The sequence below is a fragment of the Gouania willdenowi genome, chromosome 14, assembly GCF_900634775.1.
Source record: "Gouania willdenowi chromosome 14, fGouWil2.1, whole genome shotgun sequence".
NCBI lineage: Eukaryota > Metazoa > Chordata > Actinopteri > Blenniiformes > Gobiesocidae > Gouania > Gouania willdenowi.
In genome coordinates this window covers 33,595,513-33,611,398 of record NC_041057.1, presented here as the reverse complement: position 1 = coordinate 33,611,398, position 15,886 = coordinate 33,595,513, and the positions used below count along the sequence as shown (strand labels likewise).

General features: G+C 36.9%; 1 protein-coding gene across 1 annotated transcript; it reads left to right on the top strand.

The window, feature by feature from the left end:
* Positions 1 to 3,318: 3,318 nt before the first annotated feature.
* LOC114475302 (zona pellucida-like domain-containing protein 1) lies at positions 3,319 to 15,189 on the top strand. Its single transcript, XM_028465992.1, has 11 exons — positions 3,319 to 3,377; positions 4,644 to 4,771; positions 4,890 to 5,116; positions 6,234 to 6,418; positions 8,118 to 8,190; positions 10,419 to 10,516; positions 10,590 to 10,670; positions 11,947 to 12,118; positions 14,714 to 14,828; positions 14,906 to 14,926; positions 15,041 to 15,189. The coding sequence occupies exons 2-11, from the start codon at positions 4,651 to 4,653 to the stop codon at positions 15,187 to 15,189; spliced, it is 1,242 nt and encodes a 413-aa protein (XP_028321793.1). The 5' UTR covers positions 3,319 to 3,377; positions 4,644 to 4,650.
* The last annotated feature ends 697 nt before the right edge of the window (positions 15,190 to 15,886 follow it).

Below are 15,886 nucleotides of genomic sequence, written 5' to 3'. Positions count from 1 at the left end.
AACATGGCTAAGATCTACTATGTTACAAAAGAGACAAAACCATGTTGCGGTTTGCCATATTCATCAAGAAAAGCTTGATGAAATAAACAAAACAACAATCTGTCAAAAATTTGTTTCATTTTCAGGCAGACAGAAAAAACTTTTGTGGTGCATTAAAAACATCTAAAATCATTTAATGAACTGTGCCAAAATCAAGGCCTTAATTGTTTTTAAAAAGCATTAAATTAGATTCAAACTAACATCAAATCAGAATTTATTGGGAAATTATAACATTGCTCAACAAGTTTTACTTTATAAGTTAAATGAAAATATGATAATTAGAGTCTAAAACATATTCAGCTGCATTTTCTGGATGAAATTTAACAATTTTTTTGCTCAAAACGTTAATTTTCTCCAATTCCGTTTCCTCTGATGAAATGTTTGCAAATCTTAAATGAAATATGCGCTGATTTTTTTTCTGCATTTGTGGCATTAAATTATAGTATTTGGGCATTAAAAATGAAATGACAATGTTTTTATTAAGATTTTCTTACTTGTTCATTAGGTTAAAATGCACCAGAATGTAGGAAATTGCATGCATTTTGTTGAAAATTTTCTGAGGGATGACCCCTGACCCCCCAGAGGGGATTAATTCTCAAGCCCCCCAATATTCAAACAAACATTAAGCCCTTGCGTGGGTAGTCTTACGTATATCAGCGAATGTGTAATTTGTGGCAATGCTTGGCGGCTACTGACTGCTGGTCGATTTATATTCTAGATTCCAATTTTAATTTTTTATTCATGTGCCCCCTATGACAATTTGAGTACCCCTGGGGGTACCCGTACCCCACTTTGAGGACCTAGGCTCTAGAGGGCCTGATTCTGGGCAGGGACCTCCGCCACTGCTTTTCACCGTTAGACATTGGATGTTCCACACTCTCCTTTTCTACCCCACACTCCAGGGTTGGGGTCAATTACATTTTTAAATTACAATTATGTCTTCAATTATCCATGTTGAATTACAAATCAATTACCATTGTTAGCCAGTTTTTTCTAATTACAAATGCTATTTTCCCCCTGAAATCAATTACAATTCTATTCTCAATTGCTAAAGTTCATTTACAATTATTGAGCCTTTAATAAATAAGCCCATAAAACGCTCCATTCTCTCGTGTTAGAATCTCTTATGATAAAAATGTTCAGAACAAGAAGAATCTGATAGTTTCTAATGTGTAAACAGCAGCTGTGGATGAAGTGAATCATTTTAATGAAATACATTACAGAGAAAAGCTTTAAGCTACGTGTAGCTGAACATTATAGACACAAACTAAACTGGACTAATGATCTTTTCTTCTACATTGTGTTCCATATGCTAAAGTACTTACTAACTACATCCCACACATTGTTATTGAATAAATACTGCAATATTTGACTTAAAATGTGTTTCAGTAAAAGTTTCCAAAATAATATTAATGGCTGTAGTAAAGTACAAGCAATAAAAACATGTGTTGTATGTGTGCGTCAGTCTCTGATCTATCAGTTGGCTGTGATAAGGTTTAGAACAAAGGGTGTCAAAGTCATTCATTCAGGGGCCAAATACAGAGCAGTGTAATCTCAAGTGGGCTGCAGATTTTAGGTGGGGAAACGACTTATTTCAACAATATTCTACCTGAGTTTGCACTTCCACATATAAATGATATGTAAAATATGTACGACACTGACAACATCCAAGCAACACGTGGCATATACAGTATCAGTCCCTGTAGGATCTTTACTTTCAATTTCCCTCAATTTTTATTTAATTTGGGGACATTTTGTGGAATCGTTTGAGGAAATTTGCTGGATTTTGGAAAATTCTGAGTTCTTTTAACAAATTCAGATTTACAATGACCGCCATCGTGTGACGTACTAAACTGTGAGCCCTGCAAATATTGTGGAGTTTAATGCATTTGTCTATTTGGAGAGGCTGAGATATACATAAATGAATTAGTTGGTAATTTACACAATGATTCATGTCGTCTGTTGTTTCCAGTGAAGGCCACATTGAAGGTTCTAAAGGGCCAGGTTAGGCCCCCGGGCCACGAGTTTGACGCATGCGGTTCAGAAGAAAGATCAAAGTCTGAGGTTCTCTTATTACTTAAGCCTTGGTTTTTATTCACATGATTACTTTAAGCTTCACCTCAAAGTATAAAGACGTCTATGAGCTAGCCTGACTTTAGCTAACACAGACCATCTCCTTACTACTGGATCCCTTCCATTGTCGGGGGTGTGGGGGGTCCTGGAGGGAGGGGGTCTTTGTTTGTCTGGGTGTGTCTTTCTGTAGGTAATGGTACTGATGATGTGTTGAAGACCTCATTTCTGAGCAAAAAGAATTTGCCCTCGGCAGAAACGGGGAATTTACACCAGAGTTTATAGTGTAGCTTCTTTTTTTCTCAGGACTGAAACGTTTGGTTATATAACGTCTTTACGATATAGAACTAATGTCCTTAGACATTTACACCTGTTTTCCTGCTGATCTACAAAGAAATGGTTAAATAATGGCTTCGTTGAATTTATTCTACAAATTGAGTAACTTTGAGTTGAGCTCAAACATATAAATATAAATAAAATACACAAAAGGACAACAAACTAACTGAACAACAGAACAACAGAAATACACTAAATTACTTTTTTTTTAATTAACAGAGATAAAATGACATAATATAAAATTTATAAAGATACAAAAAAGGACAACAAAATAACTGAAAAATATAAAATGACAACAGAAATACACAAAATTAACCAAAAGTTTTACAAAAATAGACCAAAAACAAACCTTTACGAAATGACAAAAGAAATACACAAAATGACAACGAAAAATACACAAAATTAACTAAACAGACAACAGACAATAACAGAAATAAAAATAACTAAAACATACATAATTACTGAAAAATAGACAAATGGATAAGAAAAAACACAAAAAGAATAAAATGACAACAGAAAAACACAAAAAGAAAAAAATGCTGCATAAAGGTGACTAAAAAAAAGACAAAATGAATGGAGAAATGTTGAAAATAACATGGATAAATAATGGCTTTGTTGACCTTATTCCTCAAACTCAGTAACTTTGTGTTGAGCTCATGTCTGAGGTGATGATCCATAACGTGTCTGACATAATGTTTGACATGTTGGGTCACTCATTGTTCTTCACCTGTCAGATGATCTGTTTACTGTTCTAGTTTTTCTTCTCTCTGAGACGCCTGTCAAGTGTGTTCAGATGGAAACTAGGCCAGTATAAGACACTGACATAGTGGACACACACACACACACACACACACACACACACACACATACACACACACACACACCAGACTATAGCTAAGACAACACACACACGCTGAGTGCATCCACACAAGGTAAGACGAAAAATCTTCACTCACATGTAATTATTTTTAAAACTTGTCCTCTTAAAGCAGTTGTTTACAACCTTTGTAGTTTCTGATCATGATTGTTATATTGTGTTATGAGTTGCCATATTTGTGCACAAAGTGACAAAGATACTCATATTTTTATCCTGATTTCTTTTTTAAAAAGTGTTTTTATTTATTTGAGAATGTGAAAGTATAGAATACAGTTATGTGAGATAATGTGTGGTTTTTAATTAATTTAATCAGGTTGTTTTTTTTTTTTTTCTTAATCAATTACTAGACATTTTAGACGACCACATTTAAATATGGGGTCCCCTCTCCAAGATTGAAAAACACTGCCTTAAAGCATTAAAGTCTGATCCTGTTATAATACATCCTGCATATTGTTTCTTTTTTTACATATTAAAAAACAAAACAAAAAGCAGATCTTATAGATAAAATATAAAATGAATTTCAGGATCATAGACTCGTGTATGGAAAACGTCATGACCAATAGATCATTACAATCAAATAAAACTATATGATGTCAAATTCATTTTAGTTCAGGGGCACAAATGGAGCAATTTGATATTAATGGACCACAGATTTTAGGCAAGAAAACAAGTAATTTCAGCATTATTGTGCCTTAGTTTGCACTTCTATATTCATCATAAATTACAAAATATATCAGATATCATTCACAACACAATAATATTATTCACTTTAAACTTCCTAGGTTTTGTGAACAATTTCTATTTAAGGGAAATTTTAAGTCACAATTTGAGGATTATGTAATTTTTATCAGTTTCACATTAAAAATGTGAGACCAGCAAATATTGACTTTCATTTACACAATGACTCGTCATTTTTATTTTCTCCTGCGGGCCGAATTGGATGCTCCAAATGGCCGGATTTGCCCCCCTGGCCATGAGTTTGACATATATGAACGAATGTAAATCAATAATTACAAAGTTGGAAGTTTAAAATGGAGATACTGTACATTTCTTAACACTTATAGCACTGAAGGCTCGAGGTTCGATTCCCAGATGTGACCTTAGACCTTTCTGTGAGGTGTGAGAACATTTTCCCTCTACGTGGAATCATGTGGTTTTATTATAATGAGAACCCAATCAAACATTAAGACATAACTGTCCACAAAGTTTAATTATTTTAAATGTATTTTCATAAAATCATTTGGACAAAGATCCATTTTGATTGATGAAGCGCATGTTGTCTTTGTGTTTGAGGTTTTTATCTCTATCCACTATCTTTCAGCTACCGGATGATGATGATGATGATGATGATGATGATGCTTCTAACCCTTCTCACTGTTCACCTCAACCTGCTGCTCCTGGTCCAGGCTCAGAATGTCTGTTTGGGACACTCCACCTTCAGAAGTCCAGGTCAGTGAATGTCCACAGAGACCACCGTACAGGTGAGGAGGGATAATGATGATGTACTATAATAATAATTTAAAGAGACAAAGTGCCCCTAAACTCTGGAATGTTCTTCTGTGTTAAGCTAACTCAGACATCCAGGTGTTCTGCGGTTCCCAGTCAGTCCACCTCCACATCCTCCTGTGTCCTGTCTATTTTAACGGATACAACGAGTCACTGCTGTCACTAAACTCCCAGCATTCCAAAGATCAGTGCAAAGGAACGGCCGATTGGACGGTGGATCCTCCTGTGGTCAAGTTCAACTTCTCACTGAGTGATGAGGGAATCACTTCCTGCTCCAGCACATTAACCGTAGGTAGTTTCAGGCCAGGGGTGGACTGGTCATCTGGTATACCGGGCATCGTCCCGGTGAACCGGTCCAATCTGCTACATTTCTTTTTTGACGGGCGAGTGGAGGTTGATATGGTAACAGGTCAAAAATGGTCCAAAAGTGGCAAAAATATTTAGCAACAAACCACGTTTAAAAAACATTTGAGAATTTTTGTTACTTTTGACCAGATTTAGAGAAATATTTCTGAAATTTATTTTTCTTCCAAAATTATATTGTCAATGTTTAAATTCAAAGGTTAAATCTAGATCTAAATGTTCAATGTTAGCACAGTCACGCTGTCTGAAAAGACCGCGGATAGCGTTTGTTTGCGTCAATCAGCTTTTATTTTTGGTACTTCTGGTAAATTTGCATATTAGCTAAATATTTAGTTTTACCCATGACATTTAGATTTAGCATTTAATATTTATGTTTAAATGTAACATTAGATTTAACGTTTAGATTTGATATTTAAAAGGGTCCATAGTGACTAAAATGGAGAGTGTCCAAAAAAATGGGCAAATGAAAACAATCCAGGTGGTATGTATTGGAAAGGTAGCTTAAATGTGCAAAATGTGGCAAACAATAGTGAAAAAGGACTAAATGTGGAACAAAAAGAGACTAGATAGAGGGAAAAAAGGAAACGAGTGGTGTTTATGGGCAAAAGGTATCTTTTTTGGATGAAAGAAAATTTAAAAAAGGACAAAAATTAAATGAAAACGTCAAAGAAGTTGGAAAAATTGACAAAAAGTAAGAAAAAAGGGGTATTAATTGGAAAAATGAAGCTAAAATCTGAAAAAGTGAAATGGGGCAAAGTAATTTTCAAAATGGCCAAAAAATATAGGTAGAGGGGGTAAAAAGTTTTCTCTCTTTTAAGGTTTTCTGGGGGAATAATATTTAAAATCAAGACAAAGAGCCACATGTTGAGAATCACTGACTTAATAACAGTTTCTACATGGTGTCGTTGATAATTTAATGGACTAGTCTGGACAGAAAACGCCAGGGCTGAGTTTTTGTCGCAGTCCGTCCCCGTTTCAGGCTCAGCATTTTAAAGACGTGATGCTCACGATACATTCTCACCTGAATGTGTTTGATCTGAAGGTCACACAGGAGACTGGGACTGGAGTGTTTGCAGCGTACTCAAACATTCAGAACATCAACGTGTCAGGAATGATCTGCTCCAAGGACCCGAGCACAGGGACCATCACCTACCATCAGGAGGTCGTGTACAAGTTCTCCTGTCGCTACCCACTGCAGTACCTGGTCAACAACACACAGATGAGTGTGTAAGTAGTAGAACCTCAGATCGATACCTCAGCTGAGTTATTCATGTCACGCTGGAAGGGTGTGGCGGTGGAGGACCCAATCACAGAAAGACATGGAGGCAGCAGGCAGGCGTAGCGCCCAAAAAACCAGTCCATGTTTATTGGCAGAACTAACAAAAACTAAAGCCACGTATACATGGAGACGCTCTCAAACCAAAACATGAAAGTGGCGTGTTGTTTCCACTTTTGGGGTGGAATTCCGCGTGCACACGATAACGCTAAAGTGTGTGAAACTCCCTTATTTATCCATGTAATGTGTGCGCCGGGTGGCTAGGTGGCAACGTAGAACCTTTCTTCTTCTCTACTTCCTGTCAATCCCTCCGCTGCTTCTCCGGTTCATCAAAACTGTTGTGGATGTGATGGAGTCGTGACAACTGCTGACACGACTCTTGTACAGCATTTACTGCAGCTAAGGCTGGTTGGAGCTCACTAGTCGTTTTGGTGTTTTGTTTACCTCCACTGGCACATGCTTGTGATGTCTAACTAAAACAAAGGAGGCACAAGGAAAACAGGGAGTAGGAAATAAAATACAGCATCAAACAAGGGGGGTATCATTCACACACTGTATTTAAACACTCAGATCAATAGTGAGGGAGGCTTGATTGGGAACGAGCCACACCTGAGTGTCAAACAGTCTCTCACAACCCAAACACACTGACATCACTGGGAGGCGGAGACACAAACAGGAAGACATGAGAAAAGACAAGAGTTGACACATGAAACTACACAAAACAAAGTCTAAAAGAACTGAAAGTGGACCACAAGGGCGACACACAAACAAAAATAAACAGACCCTGACAAATCAAACCTCTTATATTACAACAAGTAAGATTAATAAATAATAACTCCAGCAGAACTGCTTTCTTGGACCGTTCATGACACGTCTGCACGAGGTGACGACCTGAGGACATAATATACAAACAATGCTGCGTAAAGTATACAAAAAAACCCAAAAAACTAAAATGAACCATTCCCTCCCATTCCCAAACAAAAAAAACTCTTGGACAATAGACCTACACATACAGTAAGTGTACTATGCTCCAAAAACTAGACCTTCAAATTCAGTCTCACGACCCAAAACATTCTGGTTTCAATCATTTGGAAACATGTCATTTAAAGCCCTGAGATTGACAGCTTGAAAACAAACGTAAATCATCTCCTCGCTCCGCCCAGAAATGCTTTTTTGCATCTTTTGAAACCGTTTCTTGTTTTTTTAACCATCCTTAAAATATTTGTGCTGTATTTACTGTCAACATGGTTGTAAATTGAGGTTTTCTTTCCAGTTCAAACTGGTATTAGTCTGTTAAAACATGCATTAGGTTGTAAATAAAAAATTGATAAGAAGTTCCTTTTTATAATAACAATATTGTGTTATCATGGGATTAAAGTTGATCCAAAAGTTGGACTTTAGCTAAAACACAGAATGTGATTGGTTTTCTTGAGCATTGCATCTGACAGTGGAACGACTTAAGTTTAGATCAAGCATTTATAGAAACATCTTGAGTTTCCATGTTTGCCTCTGAGCTGAGTCCTGTTTCAGTAGAACATGAGTCTCACTTTGAGGCTTTGTTTACATCCATATACTGTATCCATGGTGACCCAGTGTATGATGACTACTGGGGGTTTTCCCCCACAATCATTCTCAGTTCTTTCTCTGCAGGGCTGGAGCCAACGTGGCCGTCAGGGACAATAATGGAAGTTTCATCAGCACGTTGAGCATGAGGCTCTACTCGGTAAGAATGCAACCTGTCAACACTCTATTGTTGACATTATGACTTTATTCAGGCAAAGTTTTATAAAATAAGGGGTAAAATCTAAACAATTGGGAAAAAAATCACCATTTAACATGAACAATATTCCATTTTATCTTGTTTTAGGCTGTGTTTGAAATCACATACTAATGTACTACTCATACACAGTTAGTTTGTAGTACGTTCACATTAGATAGTATGAAATAATTGAGTATGTGAGAAACACCTGGATGTATACTTAAATTTTTAAGTATGCACAGTGGGCACACTAGTCAAAACCTACCTATGATTAGGGGTGTTGAAAAAAAATGATTTGGCGATATATCGCGATATTACGTTGCGAGCTTCTCTGATCGATTCTAAATGCATCCATATCGATTAAAAATAAATAAAAAATATTAACCATGATCAAAAACTAAAAAGGTTGGAAACTGCTTTAAGACAAGTTTTAAACTTAATTACATATGAGTGAAGATTTTACCTTGTGTGGATACACTCAGCGTGTGTGTGTGTGTGTGTGTGTGTGTGTGTGTGTGTGTGTGTGTGTGTGTGTGTGTGTGTGTGTGTGTGTGTGTGTGTGTGTGTGTGTGTGTGTGTGACTGCAGGAGACATTGTAACTACACAAAGAAGTGCTGAAACCTGGGCATTTTGACCAGCTTGTGTTTTTTTCAATAAAATCTAAAAAGAAAGTACTAACTTTCTGCATGTATTTGTTGTTCTAAACATAAACCTCAGTTAAGTTGCACTAAAGTCAAAGTTGGTTTAAAAGCCACAGGCAGATTGTGTTATTTTTTATTTTAAGTTGTTGACACATGACATGTTAAAGCCAATGTTTTGAGTGTAAAATATGCCAATAAAATATATTTCATACATAATGTACACATTTACAGATTAGTTGTTTCTTAAGTCATATATATACAAAAAAAAAAAATCGCCTTATACTTTAATATCAGGATACATCGTATCGTATTGTGACCTATGTATCGGGATATTAATCATATCGCCAGATGCCAGGCAATACACACCCCTACCCATGATGCATTGTAAGCGGAACGTAAAATGGTCCTGGAACCGGCTTTAAACATCAAACATCCCCTTTTCAAAATAAAAGCATCTCTTCTTATCTTCCTTTTTTTTTTTTTTTTCAACATTTTTGTAAATAGGGCTCTTGTTTTGAAGTTAACAGGAAGTTTAGTCAGTAGCACAATGGAGGGTCTCTGAAAATATGTGAATAAAATGTGTCTATGAGTTTTATGGATCAAATGAGCACATGTTAATATTCTACTTGGTCACTTTCTCACTTCAAATGTTTTCAGAACTTTCAAAGTAAAGGTGGAGAATCAACAGAGATATTTAGCCTCAGTGTGAACAAGGTTTTTGTCCTTGGAGGTTCCAAATGCATCTTGGGAAACTTTGAAGTTTACTTTAGTGGAAACACACATCATCCTAATAATACTTATGGGTGTTTTTGGTATGGAAATTCCACATAATGTCATTACAGATTACGAGATCGCAACAAATTTGATGATAAAATCCCAGCTCAATAAGTCGTCTAGAATCACATAACAATCAGACCTAATAGCCTATTACCATAGCAACACTACCACCAAAGAACAGTGTTCAAGCTCTCCCAAGATCAAAGAATCAATAACCAAACAACAACATGACGATAACAACACAGCCAATCGCTGCCTCGTACCCGCCTCACACCACATCAACCAATAGGAGCACATTGTGACAAACCTTTTATTTTATACAGATGCCTTTTGTGAAAATAAATGAAGTTCTATTTGTGGTAGATTTGGTTTCTACATCAGAGGTTTACTGTATGTAAGGGACGCGTACCAAGATTTATTACCAACAATAAACATGGGGGGTGAAACTAACTAGTAACTTTTACTTTGAGTAATATTTAATTGAGCTACTTTTTACTTGTATTTGAGTTTTCAATCAAGTACCATTACTTCTACTTGAGTAGAATATATCAGTACTATTTACACCTCTGCTGTACAGGGAATGGACAGCACCTATCACGGGGTCCGAAACTGTAAAATTAATATATTAATGATAATAATTCATAATAAAGTATAACCTACCAGATTTTTTATAGCTTTTTTTTACAAACATAATTAAAATTTAATCCACACACATTTCTCCTGTAATTTAATATGTCCATTTTAATTGTTTTATTCTCTTTTCGTTGTTTTTAGGACAACAGCTACTCCTCTGTGCTGCAGATCCCAACAGAAGGCCTTGAATTAAAGACCAGGATCTTTGTAGAAGTGAAAGCTTCCAACCTCAGCAGCAGGTTCCATTTTTTTTAATTTTTTATCACTTTCACTAAAAAGACACAATGTCTTCACCAACATCTGCCTGTGCAGGTTTAATGTTCTCCTGGATCAATGCTACGCCACCACCTCACTTTTCCCCATCAACACGACACACTATGACCTCTTTGTTGGGTGAGTTACTGATGAACGCTGCAACAGACCAGCACGTTTTTATGAATTACACTGAAAAAACTCTGAACAGGCTCAATCGGCTGAACTATTTTTGGGCAGAACTCAATTTTCCCATTTTCTTTGTCACCTAAAAAGGCTTAAAAATGTGGACGAAATGTTAAGGCATCATTAAAAAAAATTAGAGAAAGTGGGAGAAACCTTTTGTTAAAATTCTGATCAAAATACATTCTTTACCGTTGATATTCACGAGGTCATGAAAAAGAATTTTGTTCATCTTCCTTTTCATTAAATTAAAATTAAATTAAATTAAATTAAATTAAATCGGGCTTTCGCCTTTAATTGGCCATGTAATGTTAGTACATTATTGGAATTTGTCTTCTGCATTTAACCCATCCCTGAGGAGCAGTCGGCAGCCATTTTGCGGCGCCTGGGGAGCAGTTCGGGGTCAAGGGACTTGCTCAACATCCCACAGTGACGGCCCCGCAGTTATGTATAAAATAAAGAATGAAATTAGTATGAAAATAACTTTAAAAATCTACAGTAATTAAATTGAGTTTCTGGGACAAAAAAAATTAGATTTATAAATAATACATTTTAGTTTAAGCGCACTTTTCATTCATAGAATCTCAGAGCGCTACAAGAAAACACACATTTAAAAACATCCACAATTATAAGAATTTTAAAAAAGGGAATGTTTTCAATTTAGCTTTAAAATAGTCCAAGTTTTGTATTTCTCTCAGCTCCACGGTGATGCTGTTCCAATATTAGATATAAATATTTATTAATCCAACTTTATTGAATGACATTCAAAGCGTGTCACAGGAACCATCATACCAGTGGGGGTGAGCTACACTTTAGCCACAGCTGCAGAGGTGTAGCTGTCGCTGCCATTTCAGGCCTCTGACCTCCACCAACATTTATGGACAATTCACACTCATTCATACGAGGCATTGTGGGTAAAGTACCTTGTCCAAGGACACAATGACAATAACTGGGATAGAGCGGGATTGTGGTTATTGGACGACCCACTCTACCAGTGACCCACGGCTCTATTTGTCCTATAATTACTGTATTATATCATTAAAGACACAAGAATCCTGACTCTTATTAAAATGATTCAAAGACAGAAAATCCAGACAGATTCTATAACCTCTAGAACGTTGAGCAACAATCTAACTTAGTGGTAGAAGAAGGTCCTGACAGTCACTATTTGTTGTGAGTATTTCTGCTTTAAACTGATATACAAACATACTGTATGTTCTGTGTTGTGTTAAAGGTGTAACAGAGACGGTCAAACAGTGATAGAAGCCAACGGTGAGCGACAGGAGGCTCGGTTCTCCTTTGAGGCTTTTCGCTTCGTTCAGAATGTCGATGCAACCCTTTCCACCTACTATGTTCACTGTGCCACACGGCTCTGTGACAACGCCCTCTGCTCCTCCCTCATTCAGGTAAGACTCCGCCTCCACAAGGAAAAGCCTTTAAAGGGATCATACACTGATTTTAGAATCTTTGAAATGTACTTATTAGTAGATCTATGTCAAACATTATTGTGCACCATATTCATTTCATTGCCTTTTAAAAATGGGACTAATTAACAGTTTTAGAGCCTGTGTTTCTCCATCTTGAAATCATGTGATTGATGATGTCACACGGCCCCACTGCCTGTAAACATCCCTTTGTTTTCTATTGGAGTGAAACATTCAGCCTGAGGGGATAAAAACTGAGTTGTGTGTTGAAGGACCCCCACCCAAAAGGACTTCTATTCTCAGGGTTTGTGCATCTCCATCAGAGCATGTCAGCGCACTGTTTAAAGGAGAGTAAAGGTCCATTAGGAGAGCTCTTCTTCTCTGCTTCATTGTCTACTACTAAACTTCAGAGTTGATACGGTCCCTGACCTGTTAAAAAACGGGAATCATGGTACCACCCTTATATTCAAATGGGGACATGGACAGGGAGGGGTTTTTGTGCTAAATGTTGAAACATCTCAATAGGTTTGAACGTGAGACCTTTTCTAGATTCATGTACCATTGTCATTTCTCACAGAAAGTCTTTGTACATGAAACCCCAGGACTTTTTTCTCTGACCAGCTGAAAACTAGTCCGTGACCCATTTTTGGAAACCCCCTGGTTTGAATAATCACGTGGAAATGTCATTGGATTCTAAAAATGCTGGAAGGTGTTAGTAAAGCCTTTGTGTGTGTGTGTGTGTGTGTGTGTGTGTGTGTGTGTGTGTGTGACTGCAGGAGACATTGTAACTACACAAAGAAGTGCTGAAACCTGGGCATTTTGACCAGCTTGTGTTTTCTTCAATAAAATCTAAAAAGAAAGTACTAACTTTCTGCATTTATTTGTTGTTCTAAACATAAACCTCAGTTAAGTTGCACTAAAGTCAAAGTTGGTTTAAAAGCCACAGGCAGATTGTGTTATTTTTTATTTTAAGTTGTTGACACATGACATGTTAAAGCCAATGTTTTGAGTGTAAAATATGCCAATAAAATATATTTCATACATAATGTACACATTTAGGTGTTAGTAAAGCCTGTGTGTGTGTGTGTGTGTGTGTGTGTGTGTGTGTGTGTGTGTGTGTGTGTGTGTGTGTGTGTGTGTGTGTGTGTGTGTGTGTGTGTGTGTGTGTGTGTGTGTGTGTGTGTGTGTGTGTGTGTGTGTGTGTGTGTGTGTGAAAAATGTGGTGTGTGGTCAATGACGTATCGGGCAAGGTTTGCCTTGCCCGATACATCTATTATAGTCCTAGACAGGACTGTAATAGAATAAATTTTAATAGATTTAGCGCAGTTTAAAAGATTTTTTTTTAAAGCAGTCATGGCCAGACAGTCGTGTCACGTGAGATTTTGACACTTTGAATAATATGATAAATTACAGAAATAATTTAGTAATATTTTTAAGGAGACAAAAAAGATCAAAGTGAGCAAATATATACTAATTACTACATATTTGGTGTGTTTTTAGGTTTTCAAACCTTTTGAAACTAAAAACAATGCAGTAGTACATCTTTGTATAATGACATCACAATGGTTTTCTGCCGCTTTGAAGTTTTTTCTTGATACTGAAAGCGTTTGCTGTTGGAGAAGGTTTTCTCTGTTGTGTCAAACATGTTAAACTCAAGGCCCTGGTGCTGAATTTAGCTCTTCAGAGGATTCAAACGGGTCCACAGAATTATTTTTGCATAGACTTATCGGAAAATATTCATAGGAAATTGTTACAAATTCCACATTTTTTTTCTTATCAACAGCTTGGATTTCTTTGGTTGGGTCCACTTGAGATCAATCTGGATCAAATGTGGCCCTTGAACTAAAAGCAGTCTAACATCCCAGTCTTACACTTAGCATCACATATAGCCAGTGACGGCGTCCTTTTGTAACCATGTTGGATTTAATCTCGGCCATTTTCTGGAGGCTCGTTGAGCTTCTTGAGTGAAGCTGCCAGAGAATCACCATCAAACCTTTTATTCAACACATACTCTACATATGAAGCCTCTACATCACAAAACCCAAGGCCCGGGGGCCAAATGTGGCCGTTTAGAGCCTCCAATTTGGCCCTAATGACAGAAAAAAACATTAATTTTCACCTGACTGGTTTTAATATCTCAAGAACTCTTTTTCAAAAATCCTGCATTTTTTCTCCTAAAATTATTAACATAATTTCCCCAAATGAGGAAAAAAAATAGTCACAAAATCAATGAAATTTAAAAGAGAAAATCCTGCAGGAACCGATTGCTTTGATAGTGTCATTGCCTTACATACTTTAAATATCATTTATATTTAAAAGTTCACTAGGGATGAAATTGCTCCGTATTTGGCCCTCAGGCAGAAATGAGTTCTACATATCAAGCTTTCTGTTGTAAGACGTGTTACAGAATGGGAGTGAGTTATAGGGAACAATTGAAGTGAAGTACGAACAAAACAATCAAATATCTTCACATTGATGAATCCTTAATTTGAAGCACATTTAGAGTTTTTCCAAAGTCGAATAACGTTGCTAAAGCTTTGATTCAAATGTTTTAAAGTGAAAGTCTCTCCCCTGCAGAACTGCACGTCTAACAACTTATTGAGGCGCAGCAGTGTGAGTGACAGCCATGACACCACAGTGAGCGACTCAGCCACCGTCAGCTCAGGACTCGTCACCATCCGCACAGACAGAGGTGAGACCTTCATTCTCCTGCTCAGTGTCTGAGAACAGGAGAACGAGTTTAAAGCACTTTCTTCTTCTTTCTTGTAGGACACATGGAGGCTTCTGGAGGTACGTGATGTGATGAGGGGATTAAATGTATCGGTGGAACAAAGAGATCTTGATCTAACTTTAAATGACGCACTAGCAGCTCTTTTATAATACGATGGATTTCTCTTCCTCCAGGAGGTGAGTCGGAGGTAAACAGCACCGTGCTGGCTGTGTCTATCATCGCAGGCATCGCTGGAACAATCTGCCTCAGTCTGGCAGCATTTATTTTCTACCAGAAACAAAACGCTAACATTTCTATCAACAAACCAACTCTGTTCTCATAGGAGTGACCAAACTATAAGCAGACGTTTGGTGTAGAACAGAAGGAAGATGCTGTTTTCTTACTTATTTTTACATATTTTTTATGACAAATAAATGTATATATTCAATTTAAAATGATAAAATTACTGTTTTAAAGTTATGTTTTTGTCATTGTTTCTTTCATTTTTACAATGCAAACTGTAGCTGCTCCTAACATTATCCACCGTTATGCAGATGACATCCAGCTTTACATCTCCACTGATTCAATCACCACTGAAACCTGCTCTAGCCCGACAAATTGTCTCAACAAAATAAATAAATGTACACCAACTTCCTCTCTCTCAACTATGCAAAAATCAGACAGCTCGGTCATTCCACGTCATTTCACAAATGGCCCACGCACTTCGGTCTCAAAATTCAGTAGTACGAAAATAAAAGCTCATTCCAGTAAATTTGCATATTAGCTAAATATTTAGTTTCACCCGTGACATTTAGACTTAGATTCAAGGTTTTAATTTAAGATTTCTATCTAACATTTATATTTTGATTTCATGTTTAACATGACGAAAAGAAAAATGGTTAAGAAACCGCATGGAGGCCCTCCAGAACCTGATCCGGGTTTGGAGGAGGTCAAGGAGATGTTACGGGATGGTCTACGAAACTTTAAAGACGGTCTATCTGCCGAGATAAAGTCGTTGGAAAAGACGCTGGAAAAGTCAC